This window comes from Pseudorasbora parva, chromosome 6 (assembly GCF_024679245.1).
Source record: "Pseudorasbora parva isolate DD20220531a chromosome 6, ASM2467924v1, whole genome shotgun sequence".
NCBI classification, from domain to species: Eukaryota; Metazoa; Chordata; class Actinopteri; order Cypriniformes; family Gobionidae; genus Pseudorasbora; species Pseudorasbora parva.
The window spans coordinates 42,802,913-42,815,335 of NC_090177.1; the positions used below are offsets into that span (position 1 = coordinate 42,802,913).

The 12,423-nt window shown below is 38.5% G+C and overlaps 1 protein-coding gene across 1 annotated transcript; it reads left to right on the forward strand.

Annotated features, from left to right (window-relative positions):
* Nucleotides 1-1,091: 1,091 nt before the first annotated feature.
* On the forward strand, nucleotides 1,092-11,893 carry sgk2a (serum/glucocorticoid regulated kinase 2a). Its single transcript, XM_067446978.1, has 13 exons — nucleotides 1,092-1,230; nucleotides 1,711-1,832; nucleotides 1,914-1,963; nucleotides 2,127-2,184; nucleotides 2,373-2,456; nucleotides 2,820-2,951; nucleotides 4,072-4,184; nucleotides 4,278-4,314; nucleotides 4,411-4,497; nucleotides 7,784-7,879; nucleotides 7,974-8,129; nucleotides 8,223-8,312; nucleotides 11,048-11,893. The coding sequence occupies exons 2-13, from the start codon at nucleotides 1,815-1,817 to the stop codon at nucleotides 11,207-11,209; spliced, it is 1,083 nt and encodes a 360-aa protein (XP_067303079.1). The 5' UTR covers nucleotides 1,092-1,230; nucleotides 1,711-1,814; the 3' UTR covers nucleotides 11,210-11,893.
* The last annotated feature ends 530 nt before the right edge of the window (nucleotides 11,894-12,423 follow it).

A 12,423-nucleotide genomic window follows, 5' to 3' on the forward strand; every position in this document is an offset into this window, starting at 1 on the left:
TTTTAATTGACACCAGAGTTTAAAAGGCAAAAACAGCACACGATAACAAATTTTGCTGGACAATAAATTGGTCAAGAAATTATTGCGATAAATGATAAGATTTTTCGTTCTAAACCCATTTTCATCTAAAATAATGATAATGGCATAATAATGCAGGTACACCTTTTTTAAGATCAATAAACTTTTATCTCTAAAGACTCTGATATGGAAAACATTTTAAATATCCACAATAAATTAACAAAACAACCAAAAAACAAGAAAAGCAATGGACTCTCAGTCTGTTAACAAAAAATACACTTGAATAAATACCAAAAGCAATAAATAAAATTGATGAAAACTGCTTTAGGTACACATTAGGGGTGGCACGGTTCACAAAAGCCACGGTTCGGTTCATATCACGGCTTTAGGGTCACGGTTTTTAAGTTCTGTACGGTTGTTGTTGTTGTTTTTGCTTTTACTTGTTAACACTCCAGAAATTTACTTCAGCATAATATGATATATAGCTTACTTATCCACAATTCAGGATACAGTATTAACACAATTGTTATATCATGTAATCATGCACAAACTGAACTTGACTATCTCTGAGGAAAGCTAGGTGAGATTTTGATACAGCAAGAGAAAGACATTGATGACATGCTTTCATTTATTTGGCAAAAAAAAGGAGAATGTGTATTGCTATCTCTACAGGAACTTATGTGCCTTTTTTAGACACAAAGATTGAACTGAAGAATTAACTTGCATTTATCAAACGGCCAACTTCAGTGTAGCTTTAAGCCTTGTTTATACTTGACGAGTCCGCACGAGCGCGGCAAAAATTGCTTCAACGAGGAGTGCGCGAGACCCAATTTCGCTTGGCGGTGTGCACGTCAAATTTTGTAACTTTGCGTGCGGCTCCGCAACCGAAGAAGCTCGAGGCGAATCTGGCCGAGCATGACGTCTCATCACGCCTGCACCCAGTCTGCGCTTCGAGTATAATAAACACCTCCCCAAACAGATGAGGCGAGGTGCGTGCGCTCTCTAGGGGGCCCTCTGCAGGCCACGGGGCCCTTTGCAATTGCAAGGGTCGCTTAGTGGCTGGGCCGGCTCTGCATGCACACATGGGTTGATCATTCACCCGGGCCTTCAGCCAAACCAGCTGCGAAACGAGACGGTTCTGAGACATGATGCACTTCAACAACACTTTATCAGCAAAACTTCATAAACTATAGCTACATTTAACGCTGACAGGTAAGCTAGCTGTTTTATTTTTAGCAAATTATTTCAAATGCATGTTTTTGTCTGACATGTTTACTCTGTTTTTATATTATCAGAAACTGTAGCATTAAAACTGCTTGTCAGTGTATATAAAAAGATTTAATATAAACATATTTATTATTATGTGAGTTATTATTATTATTTAAGGTTATCCATATGGTGTTGAATAAGATAAATAAAAACACAAATAACTTAATGATTATGGTTACCACTTAACAAAGTGATCTTTTTGTTTTAGTCCATTGTGTCTATCAAACAAAGAGCACATTTAGTCAGTCCTGTACACTAACTAGTGTACTAGAGATGACCTTTTGGAACAGTGTTTATTCCTAGTCCTAATTTGCAGGAGAATTGCTGTATTTACTGTGTAAACTCGTTAATGCTGAGTTACCAAACGTCCTTCATGGGTCTGGTGTGTCACCAAAACCTGAACATCCAGTTTCTCATTTACAGTCGGACCAGCATAAGGGCTCAGTGCTGGTGGACACATCGGATCTTTACATTCAGGACAGCAATTGCTGTGAGGCTCTCCACAGAAAACACAACAGGAACAGAAGATGGCTCATTATAATCCAGTAAGAAGTTTTTATACTTTACTGTTAGGTTTTAGATTAGCCATGCAATCTATGTTTAATATATTTCAACGTCCCCTTTAGCCATCGTCTCCATCAGACGAGGTCAATCTGGGTGTGTCCGTCAATCCTCAGTAAGATTTTATTAGTCATTTGTCAAAAGAATCCTGTAAACCTTTCAGATGCACAAATGAAAACAGTAATGGATTTATGTGCATAGATAGTGATTGTGATGCTGTATCATAACAATTTTTTGCTAGACTGTTGACATTTATTGTGTCTTCTTGTGTGCTTCAGTGCCAAACCCACTGACTTTGATTTCCTGGCCGTGATTGGTAAAGGAACATTTGGGAAGGTGAGGCGCCTGATTAACAGAATTCACAAATGATTAACACTTCAGAAGGAAGTCTACTAAGGTTACCTTGATGAAAGATTTTTGATTTTTTCCCCCACTGGGGTTGTTTTGAAGGCGTAAGTGACCTGTGCAAGAAAAAAAGTGCTATTTTCTCCAAAACAATATCTGAGATATCATGTGGGTTGCAGGTGCTCTTAGCAAAACTGAAAGCAGATGGAAAATTCTATGCAGTGAAGGTTTTGCAAAAGAAGGTTATATTGAAGAAAAAAGAGGTTTGTATTTGTTTTTCCATACCCAGCCCTATAGAAAGATCAAAACACTTGCTCTGATAATGAGAGAAGCTAATCTAATCTAACGTTTACTCTGTCCTTTGTACCATGGCAATCTACTTGCTGGTCAAAAGACAGATTTTTTATTTACTACAGTTGTAGCAGTGAATAATAATACCACAAGTTTTGATGTTGGAATATAATTAGTGAAACTAACCCTAACCCAGTGTGTAATACACATACAAGTACTGTACTTATGTCATTGTGTTGTCATTTAAAAGCTCAATTGTAGGCTGTAGCATTGTTACTTGTCTCATGTCTGTATTCTCTTGTTTACCTCTGTCAACGCTGCGTTGTGTACGACAGCAAAAGAATATAATGGCCGAGAGGAACGTGCTGCTCAAGAGTCTGAAACATCCTTTTCTAGTCGGGCTGCACTACTCCTTTCAGACCACTGAGAAGCTCTATTTTGTCCTGGATTATGTCAATGGCGGAGAGGTATGGGATGAAAGCATGACTGATAGTGATTTCAAACTTTTTATTATCTGTGAAGAAAATTCTTTAGAAAAAAATTCTTAAAATGGAGTATTAAATAATTGTGAAAAAGTAAAACAATATAGAAACAACAACAACAACAAAAAATGTAGTGCAGCTACGGTGTGGTTGTCATGTCATATTTAACTCCATGTCAAAAGTTGACCTCTTTCAACCACTACTAAACAATTGCATTGGTGTTTTGAGGTTTTCTATTTAGTCGCTATTTAGTGGTGGCCAGTGCGAGCGCATATAGTATATACACTATATTGCCAAAAGTTTTGTGACGCCTGCCTTTACATGCTCATGAACTTTAATGACATCCCACTTTTAATCTGTAGAGTTTAATATGAAGTCGGCCCACCCTTTGCAGCTCTAACAGCTTCAGCTCTTCTGGGAAGGCTTTCCTCAAGGTTTAGGAGTGTGTTTATAGGGATTTTTGACCATTTTAGAAGCGCATTAGTGAGGTCAGGCACTGATGTTGGACGAGAAGGCCTGGCTCTCAGTCTCCGCTCTAATTCATCCCAAAGGTGATCGATCGGGTTGAGCTCAGGACTCTGTGCAGGCCAGTCACGTTCCTCCACACCAATCTCGCTCATCCATGTCTTTATGGACCGCCGTTTTGTCATGTTGGAACAGGAAGGGGCCATTGTTGTGGTCTGATTGGTTGAAGGACTATCCAATTGCATACAGAGTCATTTGAATTATGCTCGTTTATCATGCCTCTTGTGCAGTAGAAAATACAGAGCAGACTCTCCAGAACAATGTTCAATCTTAAATTTAGCTTGGTCTAGTGATAGCCAGACAAGAGAGCGACTCATTCTTCACAAATGATTGTAGAAGCGTCTGCATGCCTGGTTTTATGCACATGTGGCCATGGAAGTTATTGGGAGACCTAAATGTAATTATTTGGAGGGGCATTTCAATACTTGGGACAATATAGTGTGTTTTGATATGCTCTTATGTTTACAGGCAAACTGTAGGTTTAAATAGATTTTTTACAATTTACCTTGTGGGGACAAGCAGCATTATTGCCTGAATGTGTTAAAGCAGGTCTAAGTGTTCCTCTCTTGTCGCCCTTCAGCTGTTTTATCACCTGCAGCGAGAGCGATGTTTCTCAGAGGCACGAGCTCGCTTCTACTCCGCTGAGGTGGCCAGTGCCATCGGCTACCTTCACTCTCTCAATATAGTATACAGGTCAGTAATGGGGACACTTTTTATTCACAGCACAGTATAATCCCATTTACAGTTGGCCTGACCTCACTTTCATATCTTCATGCTCCCATCTAGAGATCTCAAGCCAGAAAACATTCTATTAGACTACCAGGTAATACACATTTGAATTTAGAAGTCACATAGTATGTACAACAATAGATACATTTTGGCAGTGCATTTATTTATTTATTTATTTATTTTCATTCAGGGCCATGTGGTCTTAACAGATTTTGGCTTGTGTAAAGAAGGCATAGAACCAGAAGGAACCACCACAACCTTTTGTGGCACTCCAGAGGTACGAATCAAGATGCAAATAGTTCTGACCTGAGTTAAAGATACACTATGGCTGCGTCCGAGAACTTAAAAATGCTGGCTTTGGGGGACACATTTCAAGGTAGGAAGGCTTCAAGGCACTTAGTCCAATGTTAGCTTTACTTCCTGCCTCCTGAAAGACCTTCATCTGATTAATTTTTGAAGGAGCATAGATACAGAGGGGAAAAAAAAGTATTTAGTCAGCCACCAATTGTGCAAGTTCTCCCACTTAACAAGATGAGAGAGGCCTGTAATTTTAATCATAGGTGCACTTCAACTATGAGAGACAGAATGAGAAAAAAAATCTGATTTTTAAAGAATTTATTTGCAAATTATGGTGAACATTAAGTATTTGGTCACCTACAAAAAAAGCAAGATTTTGTGGCTCTCACAGACCTGTAACTTCTTCTTTAAGAGGCTCCTCTGTCCTCCACTCGTTACCTGTATTAATGACACCTGTTTGAACTCGTTATCAATATAAAAGACGCCTGTCCACAACCTCAAACAGTCAGACTCTAAACTTCACTATGGCCAAGACCAAAGAGCTGTCAAAGGACACCAGAAACAAAATTGTAGACTTTTAGTAATTGTAGTGCACTAGGCTGGGAAGACTGAGTCTGCAATAGGTAACAAGCTTGGTGTGAATAAATCAACTGTGGGAGCAATTAAGAATATGGAAGACAACTGATAATCTCCCTCGACCTGGGGCTCCACGCAAGATCTCAACCCAAGGGGTCAAAATTATCACATTAACAGTGAGCAAAAATCCCAGAACCACATGGGGGGACCTAGTGAATGACCTGCAGAGAGCTGGGATTAAAGGGATCATATTTGTATACGTTAGTTCATTGACAGATTGTTACAGCTAATGCCAATAAAAACTTTTGTGCATCTGTTAATGTCAGTTTGTCAGTGATGCATAGCGTTATCTATGCATTGTAATAACTGTTACAACACAATTTGTTTTTTCAGTAACAGACACCGTTATAAACCAGCTACATAATTAAGCTTAGTGTAGTGTTACCACGTCCAAATTAACTTTAAAACCAGCGTTTCAAACTACACTCACTTCTGGAGGGGCAGCAGGAACATGACAGATCTGAATCCTTTATTCAGGAGCAGCCTCTTAGCAAAACTTTATACTGACCCTCATTTATAAAGCAGTCTGGTAAGAAATGCTTCGCGGTTCGCGCAAACAAAAGCATTGACGAAAACAAAACTCAGCCACTGCATCTTCAGCGGTTCGGATTTAGGAACATCAAAATGACTGCTGTGTTTATTATTAGACCCAAGATCAGAACACAACAATCGCTTAGACGCCATTCTGCCCCAGCCTATCCACAATGGCGGACTATGATGAGCTCACTCAAGGCAGGTCTGAGTTGAAACGCTGCTTGTCAATCAACCGTAGTGGGAGGGGCGTGTGTGATGTCACACGGTCGAACGGCTTGATTTGAGATGGGAAAACATATAAGGAGACTTAAAAAAAAACACTGGATGGATTTTTATCATTATAGGATGGTTGTGTACAGGCACTGCCAACACACATTTCCAAACAATCGGCTTGTAAAAGTGCATGTACCATTATATGACCCCTTAAAAGTAACAAAGGCTACCATCAGTAACACACTACACCCCCAGGGACTCAAATCCTGCAGTGCTAGACGTGTCCCCTTGCATAAGCCAGTACATGTCCAGGCCCATCTAAAGTTAGCTAGAGAGCATTTGGACGATCCAGTAGAGATTGTCATATGGTCAGATTAAACCAAAATATAACTTTTTGGTAACAACTCAACTTGTCGTGTTTGGAGGAGAAAGAATGCTGAGTTGCACCATACCTACTGTGAAGCACGGGGGTGAAACATCATGCTCTGGGGCTGTTTTTCTGCAAAGGGACCAGGACGACTGATCCATGTAAAGGAAAGAATGAATGGGGCATGTTTCATGAGATTTTTTATAAAAACCTCCTTCAATCAGCTAGGGCATTGAAGATTAAACTTGGCTGGGTCTTTCAGCATGACAATGATCCCAAATACACCGCCCCGGGCAACAAAGGAGTGGCTTCGTAAGAAGCATTTCAAGGCCCTGGAGTGGCCTAGCCAGTCTCCAGATCTCAACTCCATAACAAATTTTTGGAGGAAGTTGAAAACCTTGTTGCCCAGCGACAGCCCCAAAACATCACTGCTCTAGAGGAGATCTGCACGGAGGAATGGGCCAAACTACAAGCAAAAGTGTTTAAAAGCCTTTACGTGGCGACTTACAGAAAACGTTTGACATCTGTCATTGCCATCAAAAGAGTATATAACAAAGTATTGGGATTAACTTTTGTTATTGACTAAATACTTATTTTGCACCATAACTAGCGAACGCTAGAAAAGCTGCTGATAATGCATAACATTTGTGGATAAATAACGCAATACCTTATTTTAATAAACAATTTGGTTTTTAATGTATGACTTCCATAAACAGTGCACCCGTAGGAGCTGCCATTGTTGTTTCAAAAAATGCCATTGTTGTTATATCAAAAAATTCTTACATTAAGAAACATTTACTAGATAAGTAAAAATTATTGTCTTGTTTTGGGAAAAAATAACTCAAAATAAAGAGAGTTTTTGCTTAAAATAAGCAAAATAATCTGCCAGTGGGGTAAGTAAAATAATGTTGTTTTAGATTATTTTGCTTTCCCCATTGGCAGATTATTTATCTTATTTTAAGCAAAAACTCTCTTTATTTTGAGTTATTCTTTCCAAAAACAAGACAATTACTTTTGCTTGTCTAGTAAATACTTCTTGTTTTAAGATTTTGTAAATATTTAGACTAGAAACAAGACAAAAATACTAAGTAAGAAAAGCATTTTTTGCAGTGCAGTGCACTTTCACAGGTAGAGGTTGGAGAAACACGGGTAACGGTTAAAGTCCTGCCTTCTAAATAAAAGAGCCCATCAGCGATGGGTAAAGTCATTGTGTCACTGCAGCTGCCATTAAACGCTTATAACTGCACATGCACATTGGCGGCTCCAGCTTGAATTTTATTTCTTTATTTTTTTCTTCATGATTTGAGCATTTAGAGATACAATTTATTAAACAGTTTTCATATTTCATTGAGTATTTCAAATATGAAATTTAGTTGTAAGCTTGGTGAACAGCTTTGCAGAATTTTAATGTACTGGCATGCCCGAGAGGCGTTTCAAAGATGGCCACAGAGTGAAATGACTTGCCTTACAGGGACTTTAACGTGACCCAAAGCATGTGATATTCTCTCTCTCTTAGTATCTGGCACCCGAGGTCCTACGGAAAGAGCCGTATGACCGCACGGTGGACTGGTGGTGTCTCGGAGCTGTGCTCTATGAGATGCTCTACAGCTTGGTAAGTTCACGATCGCCTCAATATATTTTATTCAGCTAAGCCCAGATTTAATGGAATATAATCAGATTTGTTTTTGGATGATTGCGACACACAGCCTCCATTCTACAGCCGTGATGTGTCTGAGATGTATGATGCGATCCTGCATAAAGCGCTCCACCTGCCGCCGGGTAAGTCTGAGGCCACGTGTCACCTGCTCCACGGACTCCTGCAGAAAGATCAGCATCGCAGAACTGGAGCTATTGCCGATTTTGTGAGTGACCATCTGGATATCTTTGTCATTGTGAAATTGTTTATCAGGCCAAGCGTCACAAGTGCTAATGTGTCAATTGTTGTGATTTTGCAGTTGGAGATTAAAAATCACATGTTCTTTGCCCCCATAAACTGGGACGACCTCTACCACAAGCGAATCACGCCGCCATATAACCCCAATGTGGTAGGTTCTTACGAACTCCCTCTGGGCCTTTGGTCTTTATTGGGTAGCAAATACAGAGATTGTTACATTATGTATGATGTATTCAGTTCTGACACTAAAGGCGATTTGGGTACACTGTAAAAAAAGAAAAGTTGACATAACTCAGTATTTTTTAGTTTACTCAACTTTTACACAAAGTAGGTCACTCAACTTCATTAACTGAGTACGGTCACATGTCTCCCAATTTAAGATCTTTTGTTCAACTGATTGAGTTTTAATCTTTCTTCTTTTTTTGCCTTGAATTTATTTGTATATTTTATGTCACCATCATGGTGTTTAGTGTTTTCTTTAGTTGGGCAGTTTGACTACTTTTTAAATGCTAGTGTTTCTCTGGCTTTCTGAATAAGAGCTTAATCATTGTGTAGTGGTTTAATTCACTGATTTTATGACTTGATTTATGAGTTTAATATGAGCAATATACTATTAACTTTGCTTTATTGTAATTCTAGAAAAGATCCAGCATAGTTTTAATCAGAAAAGCTGGATAAAGTTTAAACCCAATTGTACATTATTAAGCCCTTTGACCTCCTGTGAGATTTACCTCAGCCTATGAATCTCAACATCGGTGACATGCTTCAGCCGCAATGCATGCTGGGAGCCGTGGATGAGTTATGCAGGATGCTCCCAGAATAACTTGTTGCAACTTGTATGCTTGTTAAGTTGCAATTACAAATCGAATTTACAGTTAATACTAGGTTGATCCAACAATTGTTGAACCAACTTCTTTTCACTGGTTAAGCCAACTTTTTAGCATTTAATTGTCCAGTTAAAGGGATACGTCACAGTTTTTTCATATTAAACTGTTATTCCCTTAACTAAGATAAATTGACACACACCTCTCTCGTCTGAGTGCGTGACTTAATCTCTCTGATGCGCGGTGACGAGCTTTGCCCAGTAAGCCCAGTTCATTCACTATGGTACCAAACAGAGATCAAGTTAGAAGCCACCAAACACCTCCATGTTTTCTCTATTTAAATACAGTTACACGAATAGCTGAACGACCTAGTATGTAGTGTTGTCAAAAATATCGATATTTCGATATGTATCGATATGAAACGATATGAACTCAGTTTCTATCGCTCTCCTCTCCGACCGACAGCGAGTGGACACGCAGCCGCATATTCTCATTCAGCCCGGTTAACCTCTGAACACGGCGAACGCACGTTCTGCTAGACTTTTCCTCATGACTGTGTGTTAGTGTGTGTGTGTGTTCGGTCTGAATTTCGCGCGGGATTGCACATAATTCTACTAATTCCCACAGATTTTGCGCTCACATCTGAAGCGCACAGACACAACGTAATAAAGCCGCCTCTGACATACAAGTGCAAACATTTGCTTCTTTTTCCAGCTTATTATTGGTCAAATACACACACAAAAATTCTCAGTGCCCATCTTGAAGAGTATTAATGTAAACACAGTCGTAAATAATTCAGGAAGAAATGAAGAATGAGTAACAGGAACAGTGTTCAGGATCCATGCGTGCGTTAGTCTTAAAGGGACAGCAGTTATTCAAAGTCAAACTACAAACTACTTTTTTTTTTTTTTTACAAAGAACATTATCCAATGTTGTTTTAAATTGAATTACTTTGCTTTTTTTTAAATTCAGTTTCTTATCTGAATGTTAGACCTACCTGAAACAGTAAAGCAGTCTATTTCATTTGTATCTTTTATTCTATTATATGTATTTTTGCTATTGTTTGTAATCTGTTTATTTGTTCTTATTTTATTACTGTTTACTCGTCTTTTTAAATTCAATTTACCATTCGAAATCAAGCTTTCTTGTGCTGTGTGTAAGCTATTGCAACACAATTACCCCGTTGTAAAAAATACATTGAGTTAGCAAATATTTGTGAGAATTTTAATAGTAATTGATCAATGTTTATATATGAGAAAAAGCTTAAAAGCTTTATCATATAAAGTGATCTCTTCAGAAGAAATTTGATTGCCTAGACTTTCAATAGATGGACAAAAAAAATATTATATTAAAAATATCTATTTGACAGTATATGCAGCGCTTTCCCCCCGTGGTATCAAAAATAGCATTGAATATCCAGTAGGAATAATAAGTTCTGTTGTCATAATATTCATATTATCTTTTTTTTTTACTGTGGTATCGATTTAGTATCGGTATCGAGGTATTTTAGTCTAGTATCGTATCAAAGTCATGATTTTGGTATCGTGACAACACTACTAGTATGGTGACACAGAATAAAACGTGGTGCTTTTCTAAGTACAAATCTCCCCCTCACCCTCTCATTTCGTCAATACACTGTCAGAAAAAAAGGTACATTGCTGTCACTGGGGCGGTACCCTAATGTACAAAACCATATATACCATTAAGGTACTACTATGTTCCTTTAAGGTACTAATTTGCACTCTTAAAGTACTGATATGTACCTTTTAAGGTATTAATATGTACCAGGTAGGGGTTAGTAAGGAACAAAGCTGTACCTTTTCACTTTTGTACCTTAGGTTACCGCCCCCCAGTGACAGAACTGTACCTTTTTTTCTGAGAGTGTAGGTGTGGAGGTGTTTGGTTTAAGATTTTGGTCTGTTCTTGGCTTGGTTAAGGGAATAACATAGTTTATTATGAAAAAGCAGTGGAGTGTCCCTTTAGCTAAAACATAATCATTAGCCTACATTTTTGGGAGTTTGATTTTTTACAGTGTATAAAGAAATGTGGCTTGTTTCTCCAGAGAGGCCCGGCAGACCTTCAGCACATTGACCCAGAGTTCACCAGAGAGATGGTGCCTAATTCTGTGGGCCGAACGCCAGAGCCCACGCCCAGCCTGGCCACCAGCAGCTCCAACGCCTTCACCGGCTTCTCATATATCTCTGAAGGAGATAGCTTCCTCTGAGGCCACTGAGAGCGCTTGCAGCCGTTTCTGGACAATGGGAAACACTGGACTGTAATCGGGGTAAAAGCTGCACGAAACGCAGCTGCTGGATGCCGAGTTTTGCTCATTTTGCATTCGCAATAAAATGTCATATTTCATCAGTGTGCATTGCACTCATCTCATGTTCGTTGTGTAAGGACATTGCTGGAGATGTATTTGTTGATTGCACCACTGGAAAAGCAGCTAGTTGCAAAATCTGTAAAAGTCTTGATTTCTTGCTCGTCTCTTAGGGATTGTGGATCTCCGGGCCATCATCTGATATTCTTTATCTGATTACTGAAACGAGCGTTGGAAAAAAACAGCTTTGCTCTGAGCAAAACTTGCTCTTCTGCTGTTATTAAAAATGTCACAATCAAATCTATATCATGTATGATCCATAAATGTGAACAATATAGGACTGTGCTTTATGAAATCACATATAATGATAATAATAATAATAATAAATTTTATTTATAATGCACTTTATATTAAACAAAATCTCAAAGTGCTAAAATATAATATATATAATGCTTAACATGTCTTATGAAATGTGATACTACTGACAAATATACATAATATTTTTTTTCTCATCGTGTCTATACAGATATACTGCTAATATTGTTACATGTTTTTGTGTACAGTTTAATAAATCCTTTGCTTAAGGTTCCCTTGCTAATCTGTGGGATGTCAGATTTCACTGTGGAAAAAAGTACAGATAGAAGTAACGTCACTTTCCTCTGATGCGGCAATTTTTGTTTCCATATGACAAAGCAGCAATGAATTCAGGCATGACATTTCATTCACACACACTCTTTAATTCAACTGCACTGAGCAGAGCTTATCCACTTATTTCAATGGTAACATTCATTCCTCTTATGTTAACTGGCATTTAACTGCTAAATTAACTATTTGTGTGATTTTATAGTGAACCCATTCACCAGCTGTGTAGACGGTAGACAACCAGAAAGAGCCATTAACCCTCGTGTGGTGTTCATATTTTTGTTATTCAGCCAGTGTTCGTGGGTCTGGTGGACCCACTGCATTTTGGGGTTTTTAATTCAGCACAATCAAAAATGTTATGTTAAGAATTTTCTTTTGCTTTTTACTTTAAGATTATTAGAAACTATTATTAAGCCAGTCGTCTAGGCTTCACATATGGGCCCTTGTCAAACTCCGTCAAATCCTTACGCGTGCCC